The following is a 26,736-nucleotide window of genomic DNA, read 5'->3' as shown; positions in this document are numbered from 1 at the left end:
CAGGCACTCTCTTTCACTACTGGTGGAAACTGAAAATGGTACAGCCACTTTGGAAGATGGTTGATAATATTTTACAAAGCTAAACATAGGTTTAACATGTGATTTAGCAATCGTGCTCCCGGTATTCACCCAAATGAGCTAAAAACTTACGTCCACACAAACACCCTCACAAGGAGGTTTACAGCATTTTTTCTTCTCTCTCTCTCTTTTTTTTTTAAGCTTATTTATTTTGAGAGAAGGAGAGGAGCAGAGAGAGAGAGGGAGAGAGAGAATCCCAAGCAGGCTCCCCACTCTCTCAGTGCGGGACTCGATCTCAGATCATGCCCTGAGCCAAAACCAAGAGTCAGATGCTTGACTGACTGAGCCACCCAGGGGCCCTGGTTTATAGCAGTTTTATTCTCAACTGTTGGAAACTGAATCAAGATCTCTGTCCCTCAGTAGGTGTATCTGTTTGCTAAGGCTGCTGTAACAAAGCCCCACAAAGTGGATGGCTTCAAACAACCAAATTTATTCTCTCACAGTTCTACAGGTTAGAGGTCTGAAAACCTGGTGTCAGCAGGGCCATGCTTACCTGGGACTCTGGGTAAATCCCTTCCTGCCTCTTCCTAGTGTCAGGCAGTGGTTACAAGTCCTCGGTGTTCCTTGGCTTGTGGCTGCCTCACCCCAATCGCTGTCATCACATGGCCTGTTCCTCTTTTTAGAAGGACATCCGTCATATTGGATTAAAGTCCACCCTGATGACTTCATCTTAACTAGATTACACCTGCAAAGGCTTGTCCAGATAAGGCCACAGTTCATAGGTACCAGGGACTAGGACTTCTACATTTCTTTTTGGAAGATGGGAGTTGAGGGGTACCTGGGTGGCTCAGTGGGTTAAGCATCTGCCTTTGGCTCAGGTCATGGTCTCATAGTTTGTGGTTTCCAGCCCTGCATTGGGCTCTCTGTTGTCAGTGCAGAACCTGCTTCAGATCTTCTGTCCCCTTCTCTCCCTCCCCCACTCCTGCTATCTCTCTCAAAAAATAAACATTAAAAAAAGTTTGTTTGTTTGTTTGTTTGTTTTTAAAAAGGGGGCACCTAGGCAGCTTGGTTCGTTGGGTGTTTGACTTTGGCTCAGGTCATGATCTCACAGCTCTTGACTTCAAGCCCCATGTCAGGCTCTGTGATGACAGCTCAGAGCCTGGAGCCTGCCTCACATTCTGTGTCTCCCTCTCTTTCTGCCCCTCCCCTGCTCACACACTGTCTCTCTCTCCCTCTCAAAAATAAATAAACATTAAAAAAATTAAAAATAAAATAAAAGACACAAGTCAATCCATAAGCAGGTGAATGGAAAAAATGTGGTATGTTCATAAAATGGCGTACTACTCCGTGATAAAAAGAAATGAACCATCAAGCCATAAAACGACATAGAGGGACCTTAAATCATATTGCTTAGTGCAAGAGTCCAGTCAGGAAAGGTGACACTCTTAGGATTCTAACGATATGACATCTGGAAAAGGCAAAATTAAAACAAAGCATAAAAGAGAAGTGATTGCCAAGGAATTGGGGTGAAGGCAGGGGGTGAGGGTCAAGTAAGTGAATAGTTGGGTTTTTGTAGGGTTTCTTTTGTCTTTTAAAATTTTTTCGTTTTAGCCTAAATGTTATTTACTGGAAAGAGCAGAAAGAGTACAGGCCCTCTAGGGACAGGAAGGAACAAAACAAGGTGCAATTCTGCCTCCTGTTCAGCATCTTCTCTGGCTGGCCCACTGGGCATAAGGCACAGGGGAGTTTTTTGTTTTTTTAATGTTTGTTTGTTTGTTTGTTTGTTTGTTTTTGAGAGACAGAAGAGAGAGAGAACACCGGGGAGAGGCAGAGAGAGAGGGAAACACAGAATCCCAAGCAGGCTCCATGTCATTAGTGCAAAAGCCTGACACTGGGGTTGAAGTCACAAACTGTGAGATCATGACCCGAGCCAAAATCAAGTCAGAAGGACTCTTGATCGCCTGACCCACCCGGGTGCCCCGGCACAGGGGGGTTTAAGGCAGTGAAACTGTTCTGTAGGAGATAGCAATGGTAGATACAGATATCGTGCATTTGTCAAAATTAATTGAACTATACAAAATAAATGAGCCCTAATGTAAACTATTGCATTAATAACATATCAATATTGGTACATTGATTGTAACTAATGTACAACACTAGCTTGTTAATGTTAGGGGAAATGGGGAGGGGCAGAGATTGGGTGTATGGGAACACTGTCCTTTTTAATCTTTCTGTGAACCTGAAACTGCTCTACACCAATAGCCTATTAATTAAAAAAAAAATCCTTTATAGAATCTAAGGCTCAAGTATCTTCCCTTTCAAAAAGTCTTTCCTGCTCTCCCACCAACCCAAGATGGATTGTGCCTTTCTCTCAGGCTCCCAAAATATCCTGGGCTTCATCTGCCACATTGTATTTCAGTATCTGTTTGTGTCTGTCAATAGCTGTGGTTTGTTGACCTCTGGCTTAGAATGCAGAGATGATGAAAGCAGGGAATCCATGCAACCTGTTAGCAGACACTCAGAGGTGCCTGGCAAAAGGCACTTCGGTTCCCTCAACGCACTGATGACGTCATTTGGGTATAATTATCATGAGCCCTCTGCCCCACTAAGGCATTTTCTGGATGGGGGCAGAAGCCACAGTCAGATTACATTGCATTATTTCAACCTGAGCCAATCTCTAGATTACTGATCTTTTTTTGGTTTGCCAAAGATGGATCCCCATGGAGAAGTTTTTGCACTGGAAACTCTTCTGGGGTTCAGATCCTGCGGTTTTAACATCAAATCCGTGCTGTTTACATTACACAACACTCTCTTTCAATCTTGCTCATATTAGAAGTGTAGGGGTCACTGGCACAAATGCCTACATGCAGATACATAACTGAGAAAAGCAGACTCAGGTCGGGAGGGGACCCTGGCACTTTGAAAAGTCTCTGACCTAGAATGGACAGCCACTCCTTGGCTTCAGCCCATTGTTGCCACACAGGAATGTGAACGCAGTCCTGCCAGATGGAGTACTGAGGCAGATTTCTGTTCACACGGAAATTTCTGTCTTTAAAAAATGTTGGCAACTAACACAAATGGTTTAGAAATACTGGAGCTGGCATATTGGGAGGATAGGGCATCATCCCGCTGAAATGGGGTTTTATCATGGAGGGGAAAGAGGAGAAAGAGGGGAAAGGGAGAACCTTGACTGTCACCTGTCACACTCTAGGCGCTTATCAATAGTCTTCCAGGTCTGAGTAACCACCAAAGGATTTAAGCAAGAAAGGGAAGATAAGAATGGCATCTCTTAAAGATCACTTTGGCAGTTGATGGGGGCAGGGCTGAGGGTAGGGTGGTGAGTTAGAAGTCTGTAGCATTCAGCCAAGTAAGGGTAAAGGAGAGATGACAAAGGCCTATTTACTTTGTTCTTTCTCCTACCAGACTGTAAACTCCAAGACAGCAAGGCCCGTCTGTCTCGTGCTTGCTCTGTCTCCAGCACAGAGCACAAAGCCTGCTCAGTAAATATTTGTTAAAAGAATGAATGAAAGGGAGGGAGAAGAGGTGAAAGACGTTCTGGAGAACTGAGTTCAGTGGGAGTGGGGGCTGTAGAGGCCTGTTTCCTTCCCTTAAGCTTTCCCTAGGAGGCTTGGGAAGGGCGTGTCTCAACGAAGAGATCACAGAGACCCGCTTCAAAAAAAGAACCAAAGACTTGGCCCGTTCCAGTCCTGGCCCGGGCCACAAAAGAGCAAAATGGTAAGTACCGTTAAAGGGCTAAAGGGAAGATTAAGCGAAAATTGAGGGAAAAGCAATTTCTGTCCTTCCCTAGGTCCAGTATTCCCAAAACACATGGCGAAAGGGGACTGACCTCAGCCTCCGACCCGGTGGCGATTCCTTTTTGGGTGGGGAGGGAACGGATGACCCCGGAGACTGTGGTCCTGGTCCCGCCGGGTTCCGAGCCCAGGCAGAGAGCGCAGCACCTGGGGCTCACGCCCGCCCAAGCCCTCACCTCGCCCAGTCCCCAAGTTCCCACACGTTCCCTCCTCCCCCGGCTCCACCCCCTCTTCTCCCACCGCCTCTTTCCGCCCCCATTTCCGTCCCCCTCCGCCCGCCTCCTCCTCGCTCCGCGTCCGCGGCGTCCGGGTCTCCTCTCCCCTTCTCCTCCCTCCGTCAGCGCCCCTCTCGGGCGGCCGGGGCAACCCCGTGGCCCGCTCGCCCAATGAGGAGCCGGCGCAGGGGCGGGGCGGGGCTCGGGCCGGAGCGGAAGTGGTGACCGGAGCGGAAGTGGAGCTGCCGCCACCGCCGCCGCCGATTCCGGAGCCGGGGTAGCTGCTGCCGCCGCCGCCGCCGCCACCGCCGCCGCCTTTGCAGCCGCCGCCGCTGCTGCCTGAGGAGTGGGCTTGGGAAGGAAGCGGTGACCCGCGCTCGGAGCTTCGCCCGCAATCACCTTTGCTCCCTGTTGTCCTCCCCCGGTGAGTGCGGTGCGGGGTCCGCCCGGGGCCCCTGGGGGCCCAAGCACGAAGCTTTTCCCAGGCGCCGGCTGCCGTGGCGACGCGGGCGGACTCGCGGGTGGACCCCGGGAGGTGTTGGCGCGCGGCTTCCCCGGCCCCGCGAGGCCGCCTGCGGCGCAGGCCCGGCCTGGCCGCGGCCCCTCCCTGTTTCCGGGGCCGAGCCCCATCGCTCTCGGAAAGGCCTGGGCAGCCCTCGCCGCCTGCGGCCCTGCCCTGCGGGCGGGGTGCGGCTCCGAACGGGACCCAGAGGGACGTCGACCCGCGGACCCCCGACCCTCCATTCCCCCCCTCCCCAGCTTCGATCCCTGCGCGACCCCTCCCTGCTCCTTGGCGAAAACCGACTCTTTAAGCCCTATTAACCCTGTTCCTTGCTTTCTGGTTTCCAAAAATTAAAATTTAACCCAATACGGGCGAGTTTTCGAGGCCCAGGGCCTGTATTGACTCTCCTGGGTGGGTAAGGGGTTTAACCTTGGGAGAGAGCAAAGGGGAAACCCCCTCCCACTTTGCAGTAAAGCCATTTCTTCATCGTTCGCTGGCTTGGGAGCCTAGCAGAACCCGAGATTCCCTGAGAAGCACAGGGTTGAGGTTTGAACCAAGAAAATGCATTTGTTGGAACCGGTTACTGAGTCAGGCCTGATGCCCGGGAAAAAAATATCAGAGACTGAAAATCGGGAGTGTTTTCCCACGGTATTTACCGTCATTTAATGCCAAAGTCTTTTGTGTCCTCACCCAACATTTACCCATACTGTGTGTTAGCACGTTTTTAGGGCTGAAATTTGCCTGGTGCCCTCCCTGGTGATGGGGAAGGGGTGGGATTGATTTGGGCCCCTTATCTTTAGAGGATTGAGTACATCTTTGTTGCAAATGGAGAACTGCATGTAATGGGGTTTTCAAAGGTGGCAGTATTGGTAATTTGCCAGCGTTTCTGTAAAAATGCATGTCTCTTGTCCTTGGCTTCACTCCCTTTTTCTTTGGTAAGGCTAGGTAGCATCAGACTCTGATTTTACTTGTCCTGTGTGGGAGACGGAATTTGGCAAGATGATGTTATGAACATACAAAAGGCCACAGGATCCAAAGCAGAAAGATGAAGCACTTTCAAGAACATGAAAATTGTCTGAATTTCTCACTGTGTCTCAATTGTTCATCTGAAACCACACACATAGGCAGTTTATAGAACTGGACACACAGCTACTCGGCTTTTTGCATTTTCTCTTTGGAAATTTATGTGTATAAATAGTGCTTGATTAGTAGTGCTTTTCTTGACTGCTCCCAACGTACCCCATTTCTCAGGAATATCTCAGTTGTCTGAGCCCTCATTTTTCTTGGATCTTTTTCCCTAGCAGCATACAGAATGGTGAGGGTAAAACGTGTCAGTTTTTACTGAACCCTACTTAGAATTTTAGGTGTGGTCTTCCAAATGGAACGCTAATAATTCATAGCAACTACTGAATTATTTTCCTAGACTCTCTTCAGTGAGATAAGAAACCATTCACCCATCTTACAGATGAAGTCTTTATGGGAAATGAGGTAATTTGGACTAGACCACACACCTGGTTTTTAGATTGAATATCCTCATTCATCAGGAGCAAATGTTTCTGGACTGTCAGCTCCTGGAGTATGGCTCCTACCCTATAATCTTCTGTACATTTCCCATCATGCAGTGCTTGTGTTATGTTGAAGCCATTTTAGAATTGGAGCTCTATAGATCAGGAAGGCAGCCTCCATAAAACCAGGCGGAGCAAATTCCCATGATGCTAGTTCCGGAGGCACAGTCTCCAGAGGCTTGAGCCACTGCAAAAAGTGACTTTTGCCCAATTGGCTGTGGATATAGAAACAAAGAGCACTGGACTTGGAGTCAGATAAATTTGGTTCAGGTCTTGCCTATAGCAGTTTCTAGCTGTGGGATCTTTAGCATGTTACTTAATCTCTGGTTCTTAGCTTCTCTATCTCCAGAGTTGTCCTGAGGCCTTTTTTACAAACTGTAAACTGTTAAATATAAGCTTTTGGTTTTGGTTTTTTTTTTTTTAAATCACAGAGTCCACTGTTAATAGCTTTCTTTTTTCTTCAGCTGCATTCTCATGAGACCCATCCCTGCTTTATATACCTGTTGCTTTTCAAAAATCAATATATTATTGTAGAACTTTATTTTGTGTATAGCATCTCCAGTCTTTCTGTTTTTTTTTCTTTCTATTTGCATCTGTACAATACGAATGGTAATATAGTCTTTGTTGTGTTGTGACAAACTCAATAATTAAAATAAGCATATGGGGTATAGTAGGTGTTTAATAAATGTTAGTTGACTATATCTGTGAATATACATATATAGAGACTAGACAAAGCATAAATGCTACATAGCATAGACACAAGAATCCATCCATTTGTGGGGCACTTGGATGGCTCAGTTGGTTAAGCGTCTGACTCTTGATTTTGACTCAGGTCACAATCTCCCAGTTCGTGAGTTTGAGCCCTGATTCATGCTCTGCTCTGACAGCCTGGAGCCTGCCTAAGATTCCCTTTCCCTCTCTCTCTGCCCCTCTCCTGCTTGCTGGCACGTGAGCTCTCTCTCAAATAAACTTAAAAAAGAACCCGTCCATTTGTAATTTATTCATCAGCTGATGAGGTAGCATCAGGTAATTAGTCTATAATAATAGTAATCACTTACACTGCCTACTGTGTGGCAAGCTTTGTTCTAAGCACCTTACACATGTTAACCAAGTCTTCATAACAACAACAACAGGTAAGTACAATTAGCCCCATTTTACAGATAAGGAAATTGAGGCATAGAAAAGTTAGATAATTTTCCCAGGGGTGTATATACTTAGACCCATACACAGCACAAGGTAAGTAAGTGCTGCAGCCAGAAATCAAACCCAGGCACTTTGGCTCTAATAACAGGTGTCTGCTAATGGTAGAACATGTTTTGTGTGAGCACCGTTTAGTTCGTAACGTTTCTTTACACATATCCTATTACAGTAAATGTGTTTGGGCAGGAATTTTAGCTATTTTTGAGGATGAATATCATGTGATACATTGGAGGGACCGTATTCATTCTGACCTGTAGGGATGAGACTGCTGGTGTGCATCAGGAAGCAAGCTTGTGAAGACCCCAGTGTTTCTAGCATTTGCTTCATATTAGGAAAAGGTTACTTTGCGGCACACTGATTTATCTAATCCTAGGTTCTTTACCTAATGGGATGTGGTCAGGACTGTCATCACTGATTCTGGCTTATCATACTACTTTTTTTTGTAGATTTTGATACTTTCCATATTTTGTTGGGGAGGAAGAGATGAGAAAATAAATCTACGTAAGTAGAGAGAAAATTATAATTTCCTGTTAGGCTACCTATTCTTTCAGTGGCATCACATTAGGCAGCTGTCCTTGAAATAAGGATACCCCAGACTTAACTAAGATTTACTTGTAAAGGGGCTTTACACCCCTTGGTTCCTGCATTTTTGTAGGAGAGGTGGCAGTTCACACTAGCAAGGGGGCGAGAAATTTGTTTTTTAAAAGCACCTTCTGAGCATTACAACCATCTTGGTCTCTACAGGAATCTGGTTGTGGTAGTCCTCTGTATGTCATGAGGGAGAAACTTTACAGTTGGAGCTGGATTCTAAGGGAATTTTTCTAAGGGGAATACTTAGGGAGGAAAAATAGACTAAAGTACTTTCTATTTTGGGATATGTGTGCTAAAAGCCAAGTAAAAAAGCTTACTGCTTTCTGGGCTAAAAGATCTTCTAATACAGGCATAGTTGTGTTTCTAATATGTACTTAATAATGAGATGAGATTGATTGATGGCCTCAAGAGAACAAGTCATTCCCAACAGTAAGTTAGTGAGACAACATTTTTTTTTTTTTTTTTAAATAATCTGGCCAGTTCTCTCTTATGTAAGTTTTTTTCCTGTTAGTTTTATTTCATTGTTTAACCTGAGAGACCCAACAGTAAAAGTTATTTCTGAATGGCCTTGACCGGGACAGAGGTAACAATAAAGTAGATGTGAATCCTGGCCATTGTTCTATTTGCCCACAGACCTCAAAGCTTATTTGACAGTCTCTTGAGTTTTTGGCATATGCTATTTTTAACTCCTTAATTTTATTTCGATTTTTAAAGCTAGATGAATTAACGTAAGGCCGATTCTGCAATCTCACTGTAATGACTTTGTATGTTTTTTGAAAAGTTGTCCATTTTATCTTTTCCTTAAGTAAGCACTGGGAATCCTAGTTGAGCGTTAGGAGGTAGCGCCACATAGAGGAAAGACCATGTGGCGGCTAATACCTGTGTGACCGTGGGCAGGTTACTCCTAGCATCTGTGAAAGGGGACAGTGGCACCTACCTCATAGAATACTTAGGATTAAATGAGTTGATAATAAAGGCCTAGTGCTTTACACATTTAGGTAAACCATAAATGATGGGTATTTTTGTTATTTATTAAATCAACAATCAACTGGCATGGGCTTCTGAAAAGAGGAGATGGACAGAAAATATTCTAAGGGCTTGTTGAAACTCAGTTTGAATCTATAAAGATAAAAATTGGGGGGTGCCTGGATGGCTCAGTCCATTAAGTGTCTGACTTTGGCTCAGGTCATGATCTCGCAGTTCGTGGGTTCGAGCCCGGCATCGGGCTCTGTGCTGACAGCTCAGAGCCTGGAGCCTGCTTTGGATTCTGTGTCTCCCTTTCTGTTCCTCCCCGACTCATGCTTTGTCTCTCTCCCTCTCCCTCCTTCCCTCCTTCTCTCTCTCTCTCTCTCTCTCTCTCTCTCTCTCTCCCAAAAATAAACATTAAAAAGTAATTCAAAAATTAGTAGCTGAGAAACATTAGTCAAAAAGTATAGTGTTGTCTTCTGATTGGAGCTAAGGTGGCTCTATTCAAAAAGTAGACTAAGGCAGAGTGTAAATATAGTCTGTATTTTCTAGGTCAGATGTGGTCTACTTATCTCTGTCCACATAGGAAGTAACAGCCTTGTGCACTTCTTTTAAAAAAGTGCATCGAGTGGCGCCTAGGTGGCCCACTCGGTCAAGTGGCCCACTCTTGCTTTTGGCTCCGGTCATGATCTCGAAGTCGTGTGATTGAGCCTGGTGTCAGGCTACATGCTGACAGCACAGAGCCTGCTTGGGATTCCCTCTCTCTCTGCCCCTTCCCCACTCATACTTGTGTTCTCTCTCTCTCTCTCTCTCTCTCCCTCTCTCTCTCTCTCTCTCTCCCCCCCCCTCTCTCTCTCCCTCTCTCTCTCCCTCTCTTTCTCTCCCCCTCTCTCTCTCCCCCTCCCTCCCTCCCTCTCTCTCCCCCTCTCTCCCCCTCTCTCTCAAAGTAAATAAATAAACTTCAAAAAAAAAAAAGGTGCATCAAGTGATGAAACAGTCCTACTCAGCATGGCAGGCATTATGCCACAAGTTGGGTGCCCAGAGATAAAGTCTGGATTCCTGCCTTAAACTCCCAGTCCAGTGTGGGAGTCAACAAAGACATTTAGGGTAAACTATGCTAAGTGCTACTTTAGAAATAAGCATAGGTAAATTAACATGTGTCTTTCTTTTAAAAGTCTTTAAATAAATCCATTTGGATTTAAAAGAAATGGGGTGTGGGGGCGCCTGGGTAGCTCAGTCAGTTGAGCCTCCGACTTTGACTTCCTCTCAGGTCATGATCTCACAGCTCCTGAGTTTGAGCCCCTAGTCAGGCTCTGTGCTGACAGAGCCTAGAGCCTGCTTCGGATTCTGTCTCTGCCCCTCCCCTGCTTGTGCGCGCACCCTGTCTCTCTTTCTCTCTCTAATAAACATTAAAAGCAAAAATGAGGTGTGTAGTTAAGTGTCCCTTCCCTGGCTGACCATGTTGGTTAGATTTTTGTGTGGCTCCTGTTTGAGTGTTTACAGTGCGTAGAGACTGTTAAGTATTTTGCATCATGAACTGGTTTACTTCTTACAAAAACCCTATTGTGTAGATTTGCCTGTTTTATGCATGAGAAAACAGACTCACAGAGGTCAGGTAACCTATAGAGTTGGGGTGTGGTACTGGTAGTTGGGCTGAGTCACTCCATTATGTAGGTGGGCTCAAAGCTTTTGAACCCTATTCACAAGATTGACCAGTTGAGCTGTGTTTATGGATCAGAATCAGCATATTGTCTTTTGGGATTGATCCTTTAAAGCCAAGATATCAATTTGTTGTCCTGTCTGCTGGGTTCACATTGTGTGACCTTGGGTATCACTTAATGCCTCCATTGTTTTAGTTTTGGCTAATTGGACATAATTAACAACAATATTCAATAACTGATGCGGAAGAGGGAAGAGATTTTGAAATAGAAGTTTTCCTCCACAATTCTGTGTTTGCTGGACATCAGCGCTAATGATTTTGTATTTCGGACATGCTGTTTCATTTTCTGACAGAGAGCCTGCAAATGTTCGGACGGAATTAAGTTGGTGACATGACTGAATTTTGTGTGTTGAATGGCACACGGACATGTTTAGAGTGGGTGTTTTTCAGCGAGTAGTTTTCTTTAAGAGCTAGGAGTACTTCACTTTTTCTGGGTAGCACCCCCTGACCACCAGGGCCCATTGACTTTCTCACTCCTTCCTGCTTGTAGCTTGGCATCTGTTTTTCCTTCAGCGGAGTGACTCCAGAACTGTACCTTTGGCCTTATGGTGCTGTGGATGCTCTGTCCGGAATGGTGCGGCTGAACGCTAGTCAGAATTTACGATCCCTTCCTACCCCGTGGAAACTTGGGAGTCTAGATTTTTAAGGTGCTCCTGTCAGTGAGTTCCAAGAAAAGAGTTCATACTCAAAAAGAGTTTTTTTCATTTGCAGTGATTTCAACACACACTGAATTATATGCGCTACGTTTTTGTGAAGTAGCTTAAGGGTAAGAATGTGTCTACTTTCTTTCCTTTACTCCGACTGGGCACCTACTAGCCCTTTTTTTGCACATCATCTTATTTGATAGCAACTAATGTCTCCTTTTAACATTTGAGGAAACTGAGGCTCAGAGAAGTTACTTTAAACGTCGCCAAATTTCTCTTTTTGAAGCCCAGATTTGTTGTATGTGGGGCTTTCCTAGAAACAGATTCCATTCCCGTGTGTTTCATAATTAGACACATGATAGACCATGGCATCCTTATTTTAAATTTCTAGCAAATTATTTAGCTCCGTTAAAGCTCAGTATTATTTAAAAAGAAAATTTTTTTAATGTTTATTTATTTTTGACAGAGAGACACACACACACAGAGCATGAGCAGGGGAGGGGCAGAGAGAGAGAGGAAGACATAGAATCTGAAACAGGCTCCAGGCTCTGAGCTGTCAGCACAGAGCCCGACGCGGGGCTCGAACTCACAGACCGCGAGATCATGACCTGAGCCAAAGTCGGACGCTCAACCGACTTTGCCACCCAGGTGCCCCAAAGCTCAGTATTTTAGAATTGAGCATGTCCTTTTCCTTGAAGACAAAACATAACTGAAAGTTAGATATAGCTGAAGGCCACATTTCACAAGGTCATTTTCAGTTCTTTTCTTCCTTTGCAAGGCTGCTTTTCTTTTTTTAATATGGATTAGCACTGGGTAGTCATTTTTATTTTTATTTTTTTCCTTCCTGTGCTTGGATATCTGCTTCAGGCTACTGCGAAATGGCCTCTCAGTATTCTGAACCTGGCTAAAAGAAATCCTCTAGGCAAAGAATTTTGAGATAGAGGGCCGTGGTTGGTTCGTAGATACTTTCATTTCAGCATTTACTGTCAGATTTGATGTTTCATGTATTTGAAGGAAATCCTGTTATTTCATGGGCACCCTCAGAATTATTCTTCATAATATCACTTAGCGGTATTTTACAAAAACGAAATACTTTTGTGCCTCTTTTTCTTCCTCTTCCGATTATATGTATCTCTTTAATAGATAAGTGACATTAATTCCCTTCTTTTAACAGGCCTGTAGTCTCGTACCAACTATCCATCTTCTTAACCGCTCTGCTCTTGGAGATTTAGCTTGTTTCCAGTTTTTCACTAAGCATTGCTGATTTAATCGGCAAATGCTTCCAGTCCTCTAAAGTGTTTACAGGACCTCATCCAGTGGCTTAGCAGAGATAGACACCCATCATCATCATATGGCTGTGCTTGAGAACCATTCTGAGGCATCTCCGTGTCGGCATTCCTGATTGGCGCCCAGCACAAGGAAGTCTGCTGGTACTCTGCCTGGTTTGATGTGTTGCGGCCTCTAACAGGTTTGCTCTGGCGTCTTTGAGCGGTCAGTGCCAGGCTGGATGGTGAGACCACAGCCTTTTAAGGTTTCGGGGAGGCAAATAAAGGACCTCTTGCTGATGTTTCTCTCGGTAGGACATTGGTTGAGAGTCTCAGAAGAAAAGTAGGTCCTGATTATAAACCGTCACTTCTTGGCACTCAACTCAAGAAAATTCAATTAGGAACTAATGAGCGAAGGTGTTATGGTTAACATGTGTGTCCACTTTGAGGCTGTTGAAGGCTGGAGTCTTATCTAGGAATGTTAACATTGTAACATACTCACTTCCTATACAAGAAGACTCTAGACTTGCTCTCCTTCTCCTGGGTTGAATGTTAAGTAAATAAATAAAAAACCGAGCTCACGTCTGTGGGCCGACACGGGGATGTGTAGGTAATGTTAGAGGAATAATAGTGCTTCCATTGGTTTCACACTATGCATTTCTTTTCAGAAAAAGATTTCCTTTAATTCCCTGCACCACCTCATCACAGCACCTCTTGTGAGCTAGATGTCATGTCTCCAGTGCACAGATTGGAAGGCTGAGATCGAACAAGCTCACGGGGCTTTGTAGTAGCACATCCCGCTCTTACACCTGGTCCTGTTGCCTTTCTGCCATAACCACGTACAGCTACCCTGCTCTTTCTGCTCTCCCGGTACTGATTTGTTGAGAAAAGTTGACAGATACTTATTTGAGCATTAGTTTTGTGCTTGGCACAGCGTTAGGCATTAAGTGAGAAACCAATGGGGAGCTTTCCTGTGAGGACGTAACACGTGGGACTGTTGGTGAAGGGACCCTGCTCATCGTGTGTACCAGAAAACATATGGAATGTAGGCCCTGGACTGTGTCATAGGCTACAGGTACATTTGGGTTCACAGGCTGGTCCATCAGCAGGGGCTGGGGTAGCCATGGAAGGCTTTCTAGCCAGGTGGATGGATAGGGTTTGCATAGGCAGGAAGTACAGAGGAGAGCATTCTAGACCGAGGAACTAAAAAAGCCCTTTCAGGGGTGTTTGAGCCTGACACGTGTAGGGTATTCGAGGGTCTTCTCCAGCCGGAGAGAAAGATCCATGTTGGAGAGTGGCCAGTGAGAAAGCCGGACCGGTACGGAAGAGCCACGTCGACAAAGGACTTCGAAGGCCGGGCAGAGTTCAGACTTGGTGGAGCTGCCAGAAGAGTCGTTGAGGGTGACTGAGTGAGGGTGGGGGCGGGACTAAGAGTTACTTTGGTTTTTTTCTTTTTTTCTGTTGAAGTACAGTTGACTGGCTGTGGTACACTAGTTTCAGGTGAACAAGATAGTGACTCGACAAGTCACGTTAATGCTGTGCTCACCTGAGCGTAGCTGCCACCGGTCACCGTCCAACGCTGTTACAGTACCACTAACGATATTCCCTGTGCCATGCATGCCTCTGGCAGAGTAATTTTGGAGGAGGATGCAGGCGTACAAGGAATGAGGTACACACATTATGAGGATTTAATGTGCTTGTGAAGAATAGGTACTTGGTGTTTTGAATTATCTGAGCGGAGGGAAAACTGCCACATTTGCAGTTTTATTATTCCTTCGTGTGGGGATCTGTTCATGCAGCAGATGCCAGTTGATGCGGATCGGATGCAAGGTGCTGTGGGAGATCTGCCCTGAAGAGTTTATGGTGTGGTGAGGGACTTAGAGATAAATACGTATCATTTTAGTACTGAAGAAATGTGATAAGTCGTGAAGAGAGAGATAGATGAAATGCTTTGTTGAGAATATTTTCAGCTTGGAGCAGCGCTCTCCAGTAGAAATAGAATACAATCCTCACGTGTTAAAAATTTTTTGGTGGCTACATTAAAAAAGCAAAAAGCATGTGAGATTTACTTCAATAATTTTTTATTTTTTTGTTATTTTTAATTTTTTTTTTGTTCGTTGGAGAAAGAGTGTGAACAGAGGAGGGGGGCAGAGGGAGACAGAGACTCTTAAGCCGGCACCACGCCCAGCGTGGAACCCGAGTCGGGACTTGATCCTGTGACCCTGGTATGATGACCTGAGCTGAAATCAAGAGTGCAGCACTTAACTGACTGAACCACCCAGGTGCGCCTATTTTAATAGTTCTTTTAAAAACTTAACTCCACATATCCAAAATACCATGGTTTCCACATGTGACATAGCTACATGTGGCCGGTGGCTATCATGTTCGACATCTCCAGCGTGGTAGTTTCAGAAAGACTTCATGGTGAGATGGCACTCGGGCCACTCTCTGAAGAATTCTGTATGCTCAGTAGATGGGAAAGGACGTTCCAGGCAGAGGGAGTGGCTTCGTGAGCAAAGACATGGAGACCGAAAAGCAGACTCCCAGGAAAACCATTTTGGCAGAAGCACAAATTGTGTGGAGGGCACGTTTTGGCAAAAGGCTGGAAAGATAGGCTGGAAAATCTTCAATGACGGGAGTGAATCCGACTACTATTGGCGGGAGGGAACTTTAAAGAATTTTGAGCAGGAAGTGACTCAGTCAGAGTTTTAAGAATGGGTCTGTTCTTTAAGACACCAAGAGGGCTGAAGGTAACAGGAGACTAAAGGCCGTGGGTCTGGGGAGACTGGAAGGGAGGCTTATTGCAGATGCAGAACTAGGAACTGTTCCAGATCTCTCTCGTCTCCTGCCTTCCTCCAAACTGCTGGGTGTTGTGTAACCCATTTCCTGTTGAAATTGGTCTAGCTGCTTCAAAATCCGTGTTATATAAGTCAAAAGTTATGTAAGCAGTAGGCATCAGGACACTTGGCTGTGGATTTTGTTTGTTGTAGTTGTCGTGTGCCTGTGTGTGTATGAAATTGAAGTTTTTTAAACAGACGGGTACATTTTTGAAGACGTGTATTCAGTCTTAACATATCGTGATGGCTCTCAATGTCCAAGAAGCTCTTGCAGCTTCTGAAGAAGCTTGAAATACTTGGCCCCGAAACAGCCCGTATTTGATTTTGAGAAATAGGGCATGTACCTTTGGGAGCTCCCAGGGAGCAGTCAGGATTCTTCAGAGAGGTAGGATTCAACTTTTACTGTTTGGGAGGGGAGCTTAAGTGGGGGGCTGGCAAGGCCAAAGAGTTTCGTGGCATCTTTGGGGCAGTGTTGATCCTTTGTGTTCCTCTACTACTCTTTTATAATCCCGCATGTGATGGCTTGGCTCTGAATTGGCTTTGGGCCAGTACTTTATTAATTGGAATCTTTCCTGGTGGAGTTGCACAGGTGCTGTTCGATGAACTTCAGAGTGGGCCACTAAGTGATCGCTAACTTGGAATTCATCCGCAAACTGGAACGTTTCTGAAGTTATTGACAGTTAGCTTCTCTCAGAATGTTTCTCACTTTGAGGAACAGCGAAGATAGGATTATTTGCTGTCTGAAAGTCTGAACGACTTTGTGGTCAAGAAGATTAGACATAGTGAGTAAGTGTGTAAGATTATTTGCTGTCTGAAAGTCTGAACGACTTTGTGGTCAAGAAGATTAGACATAGTGAGTAAGTGTGTAATTTGAACACGAAGGGTGGCGTCCTTTTGATGGACTTTGATCAGAGTAGACTAGGCTGTGTTGTGGCAGCCAACAGCACCAGCATCTCCATGACTTCACCCAGTGACCATACTTCCAGTCCAGGGCCAGCCTGTAGGAGTCCCTGCACGACACAGTCACTCGGGGACTCAGGCTTCCGGCACTGCACAGCGTCTAGAGCACACGGCCTTCTAGGTGGCTGCTGTATAAGAAGAGAGCCTCTCCGATGACATACAGGCTTTCAGTTGTCACCTGGAAACAGCATCATTGCCACTGTTTGATTAGAACTGACGCTGTGCCCCTGGGGACTGCCGGAAAATGTAGGAGAGCAAATGGAATGTTTCATGAGGGTTATTATCTCTGTTACAGTCTCCCTCTAGTGACGTGGGTGAAGATGTCGGGCAGATCAGGTGAGACTTGCTTCACGGAGTGTGAGCTTAGAATTAGCAAGCCTTATGTAGGACGAGGCTCTGAGTATGACTTAGATCATAGGCAGTGGGAAGGAAAATAGTAGTTCTGAACTTAGAGAACCAAATCTGTCGGAGTTGTCTAGGTTTGGGGCGTATCTTATCTTATGCTCCATCTAATAACACATTTTCATGTGATAGGGCCCTGTCTGTAGAATTTCTCGCTTAAAAATGCAGAAATACTTGAGGCAAAACCATGTTGTGAGGAGAGGTTGTACTTCCTTTGCTATTTTAAAATTATTAGTCATTTTCAGAGTCTTAAATTGTGATGCTGTGTATATAGAATGAAAGAATTTGGGTTTTCTGTTCTATCTTTTAAAGATTTTATTTTTAAATAATCTCTACACCCAGCATGGGGCTCGAACTCACAACCCCAAGATCAAGAAAGAGTCTGACTGAGCCAGCCAGTCACCCCTGAAAGAATTTGTTTTAAAAATACTGATAACTCCGGAGTGCCTGAGTGGCTCAGTTGGTTGGGCGTCTGACTCTTGATATTGGCTCAGGTCATGATCTCAGTTTGTGGAGCCTGTTTGGGATTCATTCATTCATTCTCTCTCTCTCTCTCTCTCTCTCTCTCTCTCTCTCTCTCTCTGCCCCTCCCCCATGCTCTCTCAAAATAAGTAAACTTTAAACAGATACTGATATTCCTACTATTATTTAAAGTAGTATTTTCCCTTTTTGTACCTAAGATAATAGTATATTTGTGCACCGTGGCACAGAGGGACATATCAAAATTTAAACTAACAGTACGTAAAACAAACTTTTGGTTCGTTTTGTTTAACAAAATTTTTTAGCTACATATTATCCAAAAACTGAATTCTCTGTAAATAGTGATTATTGTGAGGAATTGACTAAGGTGAGGTGAATAATTTGAGGCATATTAACTGATGGGTGTCTAAAAGGTTTGATAAGCTGAGGTCACTGAAAGTGACTACTCCAAATTTTTTTTTTTAATTTTTTTTTAATGTTTGTTTACTTTAGAGAGAGCGCGCGCGCTGAACGGGAGAAGGGCAGAGAGAGAGGGAGACACAAAATCTGAAGCAGGCTCCAGGCTCTGAGCTGTCAGCACAGAGCCCGATGCGGGGCGTGAACTTGGAAACAGCACGATCATGACCTAGGCCAAAGTCAGACACTTACTTACCCGACTGAGCCACCCAGGCGCCCCTCAAAAAATTTTTTTAAATGAACTCAGTTATGGTTTGAAGTTCTGTTGCTGTGCATCTTGAATGCATTCCTCTTACAACCTATGCCATATACGAAATTAGTGCCTGATGCTTGTTTGTAATGCTCTAAACTTCTCAAAGCACCTTCACATAGATCAGGTTATTTGTTCCTCACGGCAGCGCCACAGAGAGTAGGTAATGTTCTTACTTTCCAGTAAGGAAATTGAAGCTCTCAGAGGTTAAGTGATGTGACCAAGGTCATATTCCACTTGTAAGTAGCAGAGCCGGTGCTGGAGAGAGCTGAATCTGCCTGCCTTTGGTTTATGCTCTTGTCTACAATGTGTCCTTGTAACAAAGTTAGCAAAGTGCAGAAGATCCGGTAACAATGGCTCCTATTTTTAGGTGCCGGCTCTTGATGGGCACTACCAAATGTAACATTTAAAGCTCTAGCTTTGCTTTAAAATTAATGGAAGCAATCATCACACTTCATCACACGTAAGGTGTTTTTCTCTATACTATGGGGAAAAAGTCATACTGGTCAAAACCAGACAGTTCTGGAAAGAAGTTAAGGATGTGTGTTTAGCATAAGCCTCTAAAGAAATAGTTGGTACAGCAGCCTTCATGTGCTGGGAAGGCAGACAGGACACGTGGAGACAGACGAGTCTCCAGGGGTCTCTCAGCAGGGTTGCCCAGAGCCTTCTCCGAACCTCCATTTCTTCACCTCAAAAAGGGGAAAGGGATTGTTGTGAACATATCTACTCTTGGTAAAAAAAAAAAAAAAAAAACACCCTAGAAAACTTAGCAAAGTTCTTAACCCTGTAAGTGCTCATATTCAGCATTGCCGAGGGCTTTTGGAAGCACACGTTTCGTATCTAGGTATGATTCTCACCACACGGTTGGAAGAAGATTTACGTTGCATTTCCTGGGCCCTGAACCCTGACACTTGCTCCCTCTCTTTTTTCTCTCTTGCTCCTGTTCTAGGGAACGACCATGGATAAGAGTGAGCTGGTACAGAAAGCCAAACTTGCTGAGCAGGCCGAGCGCTACGACGATATGGCTGCGGCCATGAAGGCGGTCACGGAGCAGGGGCACGAACTCTCCAATGAGGAGAGAAACCTGCTCTCCGTGGCCTACAAGAACGTGGTGGGCGCCCGCCGCTCTTCCTGGCGCGTCATCTCCAGCATCGAGCAGAAGACAGAGAGGAACGAGAAGAAGCAGCAGATGGGCAAAGAGTACCGGGAGAAGATAGAGGCCGAACTGCAGGACATCTGCAATGACGTTCTGGTAAGAGGCCAGTGCTTCTGTTGCAGATAGTGATTTCCAGACAGTATCGATTTAATGTGCGAATACAAACTCTCAAACGACTTCTGAGAGAGAGGTGTTGGAATGTACTGGAAAGCTGCAAACCGGTTGCACCTAATTTGTGAGCGTATGATGTGATTTCTCTCACCTCTTATTTGATCAGAGGTTGCTCATCACAAATGGGGTGTTTTCCCCTCCCCTCAAAAAGACCTGTGATAAACAGGAACACTGAGTCAGCATCCCTCCATCTTTTCTTTAGAAACCGCGTCCAGATAGGCAGGATGCCAGGTAGGTGCAGCCACAGATAGGCTGTTCTGTATGTCAGGCTGAGTGGTGATGTCCTCTCCAGCAGGGGAGACGGAGCAAGAAGCTGAGCTCCCTTTCCCCCTCTCCCAGTCGCGTCTGCACGGTGTAAAGGCCTGAAAGTTAGCCGCGCCCGTCAGTTTGGCCTGCGTTCCGAAGCCAGATCAGATGCGGTTGGGGATTGTCCTCTCCTGGGTTTTAGATAAGCCTTGGTCAAGTGATTGATTCTGAACTGTTTCACTCTGACCACAGTCTGGGGTTGGATGGGAGGGGTGCGTATCCTAGAGCAAGTCATGATCATATTGTCTTTCCCTCACATCCTGAGCCCACTGGGAACTTTCTTTTTCTTCCAGGTGAAATCAGGTAAAAATGAACGGTGAGGGCTGCTTTGAAGGGAAAAGGAATTCACACTTGTGGATCTACCTCCTCCCCTGCTGGCTGCCTCTCCGAATTACTGCCCATGACACCTTTCTTTTGAAAACCAGTACAAAGCTTGTCAGCCATCAGGCAGTACTCCTCCTCCCTAACCCATAAGGAGTCACACCCTGTCTGTCTGCAGAGAGTATTAAAATGACGACTGCCCCTTGCAGCTTCTCACTCTGATTGACTAAATTCCCTTACAACTAAGCTTTTGCATTGAGCTGCCCTTCTTATGAGACTCATGGTGTAAGAGTGTCATGGCTAAATTTGTTGCCTGTTCGTAATTTGGGGGTTTGTTAATGGTGCACTAATTCCTGAATGTTAGGTACATCTGGTATTCAGATGAAGTATGGCATGCATTCCAAGGGCAAGAAAGTTCCATAATTCCTGAAATGTAGACCAGCTTTTAAGAGCATCTGAAAGAATGTGAAGAAAAGCATGGTACTTACTGCCTCTTAACCAGTTTTTCAGGATGCCACATTCTAAAACAACTCTTCGAAAATATTGCTCTGTATACGAAGCTTGGACTCCTTCAGAACTGCTTTTGTTGTAAGCATAAATGTTTAAAGGAATTTATTATTAATAATAGTATTAGCTACTTTTTGAGTGCTTACTACGTGCCAGGCAACGTGTTAAGCGCTTCATATACACTAGCTCATTTATCCTCATAATTATCCTAGAAGATGGCTATTATGCTTCCCCATTGTATAGCCGGGAAAACTAAGGCACAGGTGCTTAAATACAGGGTCACAGATAGTAAGTGGCAGAGCAGGGATTTCTACCCGGGTCCGATTGATTTTCAACTTAGTTTTTGGCACTTTTGCTCTATTACCGCCTTTTTCCTCCCAAAAGGTAAAGATTTTTTTTTTTTTTAATTACAGAAGTAATACAAGTTCATTGTTTTTAAAAGGGGTGGGGGGAGCCAGGCAGAAGAGTATAAATAAGAGAGTAAAAATCATTTCTAATCCTGTCACATAGAGAACCATTATTAACATCTTGATAAATATCCCTCAAGAGTTTTCCCTTCCATATTTGCGTGTGCACATACATATTTTAATATTCAAATAGGATTCATGTGGTATTTATAATCCTTTTTTCTTTTTTTTTTCCACTGACTTGTTTTGAGAACCTTACCATGTTATCAGTGTGGTTCTGCATCGTCATTTTTAAGGCCTTACGTAGCATTCCATTGTGTGGCTATATTTTAATCAACCCCTTGTGGATGGTCAGAGTGATTTTTAACAGAAGGACACAGGCATCTGCTGTTATGACCTGGGCTAAAAACCACTTAAAAGCTTTGGATGGAAATTATGTTTTTTTAAATCTTCAAAAATATTATTTAGAAGTGGTAGTATGTGTTTTGAACCTCAAACATAGTTATAACATCTTCTAACTAATATTTCCAGATTCTTAACAGAATGTGAATCATTTTTTAGGAGCTGTTGGACAAATATCTTATTCCCAATGCTACGCAACCAGAAAGTAAGGTGTTCTACTTGAAAATGAAAGGAGATTATTTTAGATATCTTTCTGAGGTGGCATCTGGAGACAATAAACAAAGTAAGTAACTTTTTTTTCTCCTTAGAAATTTGACCAGTAGCGGAGCCAGTCTTCCTTCATAAGAATTTTAAAACCGTTTTTGCTTTGTTCCTCATAGACACTATTGTCACAGTACTGAACATTTTGAAGACCACAGCACTGTGCTGACCTGTGATTAGCAGGGTCATGGGGAGTGACAAATCAGAATGTATCTAAGGGGAAAACAGGGCATGAAAAGTGTGGCGCACTAGTGTGTTTAAAGAGATCCTTTTCTTTAAAAAAAAAAAAAAAAAAAAAGGCTCGTTATTGAAACTTTGAAGTATCTGGTAGCCTAGAACCGCTACAGTAAATAGTGATGCATTTCTTTCATCACATACGCGTGTTCGTGACGGTGATAACTACAGCTGTGCTTTTATTTAAGTGCCTGCTACGTGCCAAGGATTCTAGAATCTCGTTTATTCCTTACAAAACTCTAGGAGTTGCGGTGGGAATCTGTTCGTTTTTCTGATAAGGAAACCAGGGCTCATGGAAGTTTTCACGTGCTCCAAACCCCACATCTAGTGAATAGGAGTTGGAATTCGAGTTTGGGTCTGTTGACTCCAAAGTCCATGATTCTTCCGCTAGAGCGTATTGTTTCCCGTGTTCTGTCTTGTTAAAGGTTATTTCTGTATTTCTTAACTGCTTTAGGAGACTTTGTCCTAATTGTTCTCATTTTCTCCCAAAGCATGTCATGTAGTACTTGGCTGAGAGTATACATTTAACGAATGGTTGTTAATCAAATGGCGGAGACACCCCTCATTTGATGGTTCCTCAGCCACGCCCAGTGTGGTAAAATAACTAGATGGTGGTCCAGTGTGCGATGCACCTGGGAAAGAACCTCCCCTTTAATGTTCTTATCTTTCTTATAGCCACTGTGTCGAACTCCCAGCAGGCTTACCAGGAAGCATTTGAAATTAGTAAGAAAGAAATGCAGCCTACACACCCAATTCGACTTGGCCTGGCACTGAATTTCTCAGTCTTCTACTATGAGATTCTGAACTCTCCTGAAAAGGCTTGCAGCCTGGCAAAAACGGTGAGAATGACCTTCTCTGCTTTCTGATCACAGGAAAACTGTGTGTGTGTGTGTGTGTGTGTGTGTGTGTGTGTGTGTGTGTGTGTGTGCGCGCGCGCGCGTGTTTGGTTGGTTTTGGTTTTGTGCTTGTTTTTTAAGAATTTGTTTTTATTACCTGAATTTAAGAAAATTCAGGAGGAAGGTAGTGTGTTATTTCTTGTCAAGCTCTGGGCTCTGTAGGCGCTGTTAGGTATTATACTTCTCATACCAAGATTTGAAGTTACTACTACGTAAAACAAAGAAAGAAATCAGACCAGGTTTTCTTTGTGTGCTGGGTTACCTCCTATCTTCTGTTGGTAACTCAGCTGCCTTTTCTGCATATTTTTTAGTCTTTGAACATGCACGCTGTTATTTAAGAATTTTTTAATCCGGAAAAGTTGTATGAAATGACTTCTCTAAGGTCTGGCACTTAATTGAATCAGATTTAGTGGTGTGAACTTCCGTTCTCACTTTATTCCCTGTATCCAGACCTTTGGAGTTTTAGTAAAGAAAGAAGAAAAGGGTTACTGGAAATATCTTTGGCAGTTAAAAAGTTATGTGAATTTGTGCTGGGTTGACAGTAACACCTGCTATCTTCTCACATACAGTGAAGTTCTCAGCTAGGACTTTTTTGTCATTGTTCGTTGGTGCTTTATGAACATGCATTATCTGTTTGCTGAAACAGCTAGCAAACAAGGTCGTAATAGCCTCAGTTCCCCCAAAGTACGGTACTGGAGAAGAAATTGTATTCACTTGTTGTTAACAGAAAAAAATGGGGCTAAACTAGCTCCAGAGAACCTGTGACAGCTTTGCTAAAGGCTCTTTGTTTTAGGCATTTGATGAAGCAATTGCTGAATTGGATACACTGAATGAAGAGTCTTACAAAGACAGCACCCTGATCATGCAGTTGCTTAGGGACAATCTCACTGTAAGTATTGCTGGTTTGTGCAGCTGTTTCTGGAGGGTGTATAATCTTGTTCTACTCACTATTGCCCAAGACTCAAGGGGATCTGTACCCTGTAAGTACAGTTAAAAGTATTAAAATTGTTAAATTGGTTAGAAATGACTGCTGAAGTTTTGACCTTTGCAGTCTCCCTGTCTTCAATAATACAGGAAGAATTTTAAGCAGTGAAGATGGAAGATAAGCTGACACAGACTGGGCCTACCTCGCTGAGTAAATTTGAGTAGCCCTATTTTGATTCGAGCTCTGTTTTTCTCTTTTCAGCTGTGGACGTCGGAAAACCAGGGAGATGAAGGAGATGCTGGGGAGGGAGAGAACTAATGTCTGTTGTGCTTCGTGATCTGTTCAATGTCACTCTGTACCCTCCACATATATCCCTTTTGTGCGATAAAAAGAAAAAAAAAAAGGAGTCGTACGTCGACTTTTAATTTTTCACAGCCTCAGCCTAGCAAAATGGTCCATGGGATAAACAGCTGGCGTTTGTATCTAAAACTCCGATTGGTCACATAAATGCCACGGCATTCTGAAGTTTTTATTTTGATTAACATTGACAGGATTACTGTGTGTTGAATTTTTTTTTTTTTTTTAACTGAACACTGTGATTATGGGGTTTTGTAACTTAGCAGACCTCTTACTGGTAGAAAAAAATAGACCTGAATTATGTGTAACTTTTTGGAAAGTTTAATCTGATATCCAACTAGTCCCTGAACTACAGTTCCATTGTAAAGTTGTACAGAAAGTTATAGAGATTATATTGTGACGCTGGGGCACGGAGTGAGACACCTGTCCTGTGACATTCAATTGTGACAGCAACTCAGAGTAGTTCTGCCTGTGTTTTGGGGATTACAGGCGCTTGGCCAGTCCGGGCTGTTGCCAGTCAAAAGTCCGTGACTGGAGACGTCCACAGTGTCTTCCTCTGAGTAAACTCGAAGCCTGAGATGGAAACTCTTTGTGGCAGATAATTGGGTTTTGACCCCGTGAAAAGGTCCAGTGCTCCTGGAACACGTGTTGTGTGACGTGTGGCTAACACCCCCTTCCTACAGCCGTCATACTGATTTGTCTTATGCTCCCGTGGTGGAATCCGTTTTCCTTATAACCAGGAGCTAGAGGAGCAAAAAGCTGTGTGTGCAGCCTATCAAAAAGGCCGCCTCTGTTTCCTGGGTGATACCTTTAAGAGTAATGTTCTGCAGAGATTGCCTCTCACTTGAGAGGTACTCAATCTTCAGGTGCTTCCTAGCTCCCGGCTTCTAAATTTTGAAATCGAAACATTCTTCCCACTGTCCCTTTTGACTGTTGACTTTGGTATTCTTTTCCCTCTTTAAGTTTCTGTCCTGCTTCCTGACACCGTTTTCTTTTTGAATTCTGCCGTTGTCTTCCGTTCATCATCGTATGTAATCCCATCTGGGCAGGGATGGGGGCCTGCAGGGAGTGAGCAGAGTTGTTGAGCACTTTGGTCAGCAGGCGGCGCTTCAAAGAGTTTCTGAGAAGAGCTCCCAGCACACAGCTCTGGCTTCCTCCAGCTCTCAGCACGCTTGTTGCTCTTCAGTCATGCGGAAACCTGAACGAAAAAAGTATTTTTAAATATCCATGATTTCTCCCTGTATTGCAGCCAGCCCTGACAATGCTTGTTAGTACCTGTCACCAGATCTCCCAAGTGTGCCTCCTCCAGCCAAGTTCACAGACCTGTTTGAACAAGACCCTATGATGCAGGGAAGTTGCATGAACGCCGCAGTGGGGAGAGTCCAGAATAGCCAGGCCTACCAGTCTCACAGTTCCCCCCTCTCCCTTGAACATTCCACGTAGCCGTAGTGTCCACCTGTTTGTCCATCTGCTGAAATGAGAAAAGAAACATTCATGCACTGATTTAAAACAAACCAAAAGGAAAAAAAAAAGGAAAAAAAACCAAAAAACAAAAAAAAAATCCCTGCCCCCCCCCCCCGCCCCTTCTAGCTGAACAAAAATGTGCAGTTAATACTTGGCGCTTGAAAATGCAGTAGTGAATGTGGAACGAGCCTGTCTGTATATCTGGTAGCTCTTTCTTGCTTTGTGTTTCCTCACCAGTATTCTGCCTCACGTTTGCTTCTGTGACGGTTATATTGCCGAGCAAGCACACCTGTGGTTGTGAAAATAGTATAGCAAAAAAAGAAAAATCCCCGGTTACCGATGTACTAGATTTGTGTATGTCTTTTCAACAGTTCTAGTTTCCACCTTACATGGAATAATCAGGAAAAGTGTAAAAATTCAAAAGTGAAATAAAAAATTTTATCAGTTGCCTGTGAATTGATCTATGGCGCCATCTCTCTCACTACCAGAACTAGCTACCTCTTCTGATCACACTATTTTTGGCTCAATTCTTTCTTGAGAAGTAGGAAACATCCTTATTTCATCCCAGTTAGAACCCCAAGTCAAGGTGTTGTAAAAGGGAAGAAATTAGCATTAATTAACAACCATTTTCCACCCATTCTGTGCCACCTCTCCACCTTCCACAACAAACCGTGTCTTTTTTAGCTTCTGGGATTTGTTATCTACATTTATTTTGCATCCCATTCAAGACACACACGTTCCCCCCCACCCCCACCCCCTTTTTTAAACCCTGTGAGAGATGGTTGCACAAGGCTTGGTCATTTCCAGGGTTCTGCGAATCCCTGTCACTGTTCATGGTTCATGGTAGCCTGCAACCCTGTTTCCTTATGGCGTCTGCCCCCTTTGCAAAAACTTGCACACTCCCACAAGGAGAGGGGGAAAAACATCAGGGTAGAGTGTATTTCAGCCCAAGGTGAGAATGGGTTTGGGGCTGGCTTGCTACCATGTGCTGCCCAACCAGACTAGTTCCAGAACTCCCATCTGTGGCAACCACCCTCAGGGCCGTGGGAACCTGCCTGCTTTGTTATAGTAGAGGACGGGAGAGTCGCTGTGAGAGGCGAGGGGAAATACTGGCAAGTCTTAGTGGTCCACTGTGGGTTGGGATTTTTTTTATGCCCCCACACCACAGGTAGGTTAAGGCTGCAAGCTGAGCTTGGGGTCACTCACAACCTTGTACTGTTAGGTCCCTGCTGTCCCTAGAGAGTAATGGTGAACTTAACGGATGGAATGCAGGTGGAATGGCTTGTTCAAAAGAAAGGCAGACAGGGAAGGTCCCGGAAAAGATTTCAGCAACGGGAGACCCAGTGTCAAGGGAGACCTCTGTGGTCTCAAATTTTCACGTGGAGCCTTCAGTCCCAATTCACACGGCCAGTTCCAGGAGGGGGTGCTGGATTCGGGCTGTGTCGA

The 26,736-nt window shown here is 44.5% G+C and overlaps 1 protein-coding gene and 1 long non-coding RNA gene across 7 annotated transcripts in view; one reads left to right on the top strand and one right to left on the bottom strand.

Moving 5' to 3' along the window:
• LOC102901810 overlaps positions 1-4,081 on the bottom strand; it is a 34,967-nt gene extending 30,886 nt beyond the window's left edge. For 4 of the 5 annotated variants that reach the window (XR_439895.5, XR_006595141.1, XR_006595140.1 and 1 more), the window contains exon 1: positions 3,866-4,081. This is a non-coding gene — a long non-coding RNA (uncharacterized LOC102901810). The remainder of the gene's footprint in view (positions 1-3,865) is intronic. The other variant, XR_006595139.1, reaches the window with a different exon arrangement.
• A 185-nt stretch (positions 4,082-4,266) lies between these two features.
• Positions 4,267-25,737, top strand: YWHAB (tyrosine 3-monooxygenase/tryptophan 5-monooxygenase activation protein beta). 2 transcript variants are annotated; one of them, XM_045053573.1, is made up of 6 exons: positions 4,267-4,469; positions 18,833-19,135; positions 21,313-21,436; positions 22,324-22,487; positions 23,338-23,433; positions 23,731-25,737. In XM_045053573.1, the coding sequence occupies exons 2-6, from the start codon at positions 18,842-18,844 to the stop codon at positions 23,785-23,787; spliced, it is 735 nt and encodes a 244-aa protein (XP_044909508.1). In that variant the 5' UTR covers positions 4,267-4,469; positions 18,833-18,841; the 3' UTR covers positions 23,788-25,737. The 2 variants fall into 2 exon arrangements, with proteins under 2 accessions (XP_044909508.1, XP_019682013.1); XM_019826454.3 differs by lacking the exon at positions 4,267-4,469 and adding an exon at positions 15,490-15,720.
• Positions 25,738-26,736: the final 999 nt, after the last annotated feature.

The sequence above is a fragment of the Felis catus genome, chromosome A3, assembly GCF_018350175.1.
Source record: "Felis catus isolate Fca126 chromosome A3, F.catus_Fca126_mat1.0, whole genome shotgun sequence".
Lineage (NCBI taxonomy): Eukaryota > Metazoa > Chordata > Mammalia > Carnivora > Felidae > Felis > Felis catus.
The sequence above is the reverse complement of the archived record's forward strand: the minus strand, read 5'-3'. Positions and strand labels throughout refer to the sequence as shown.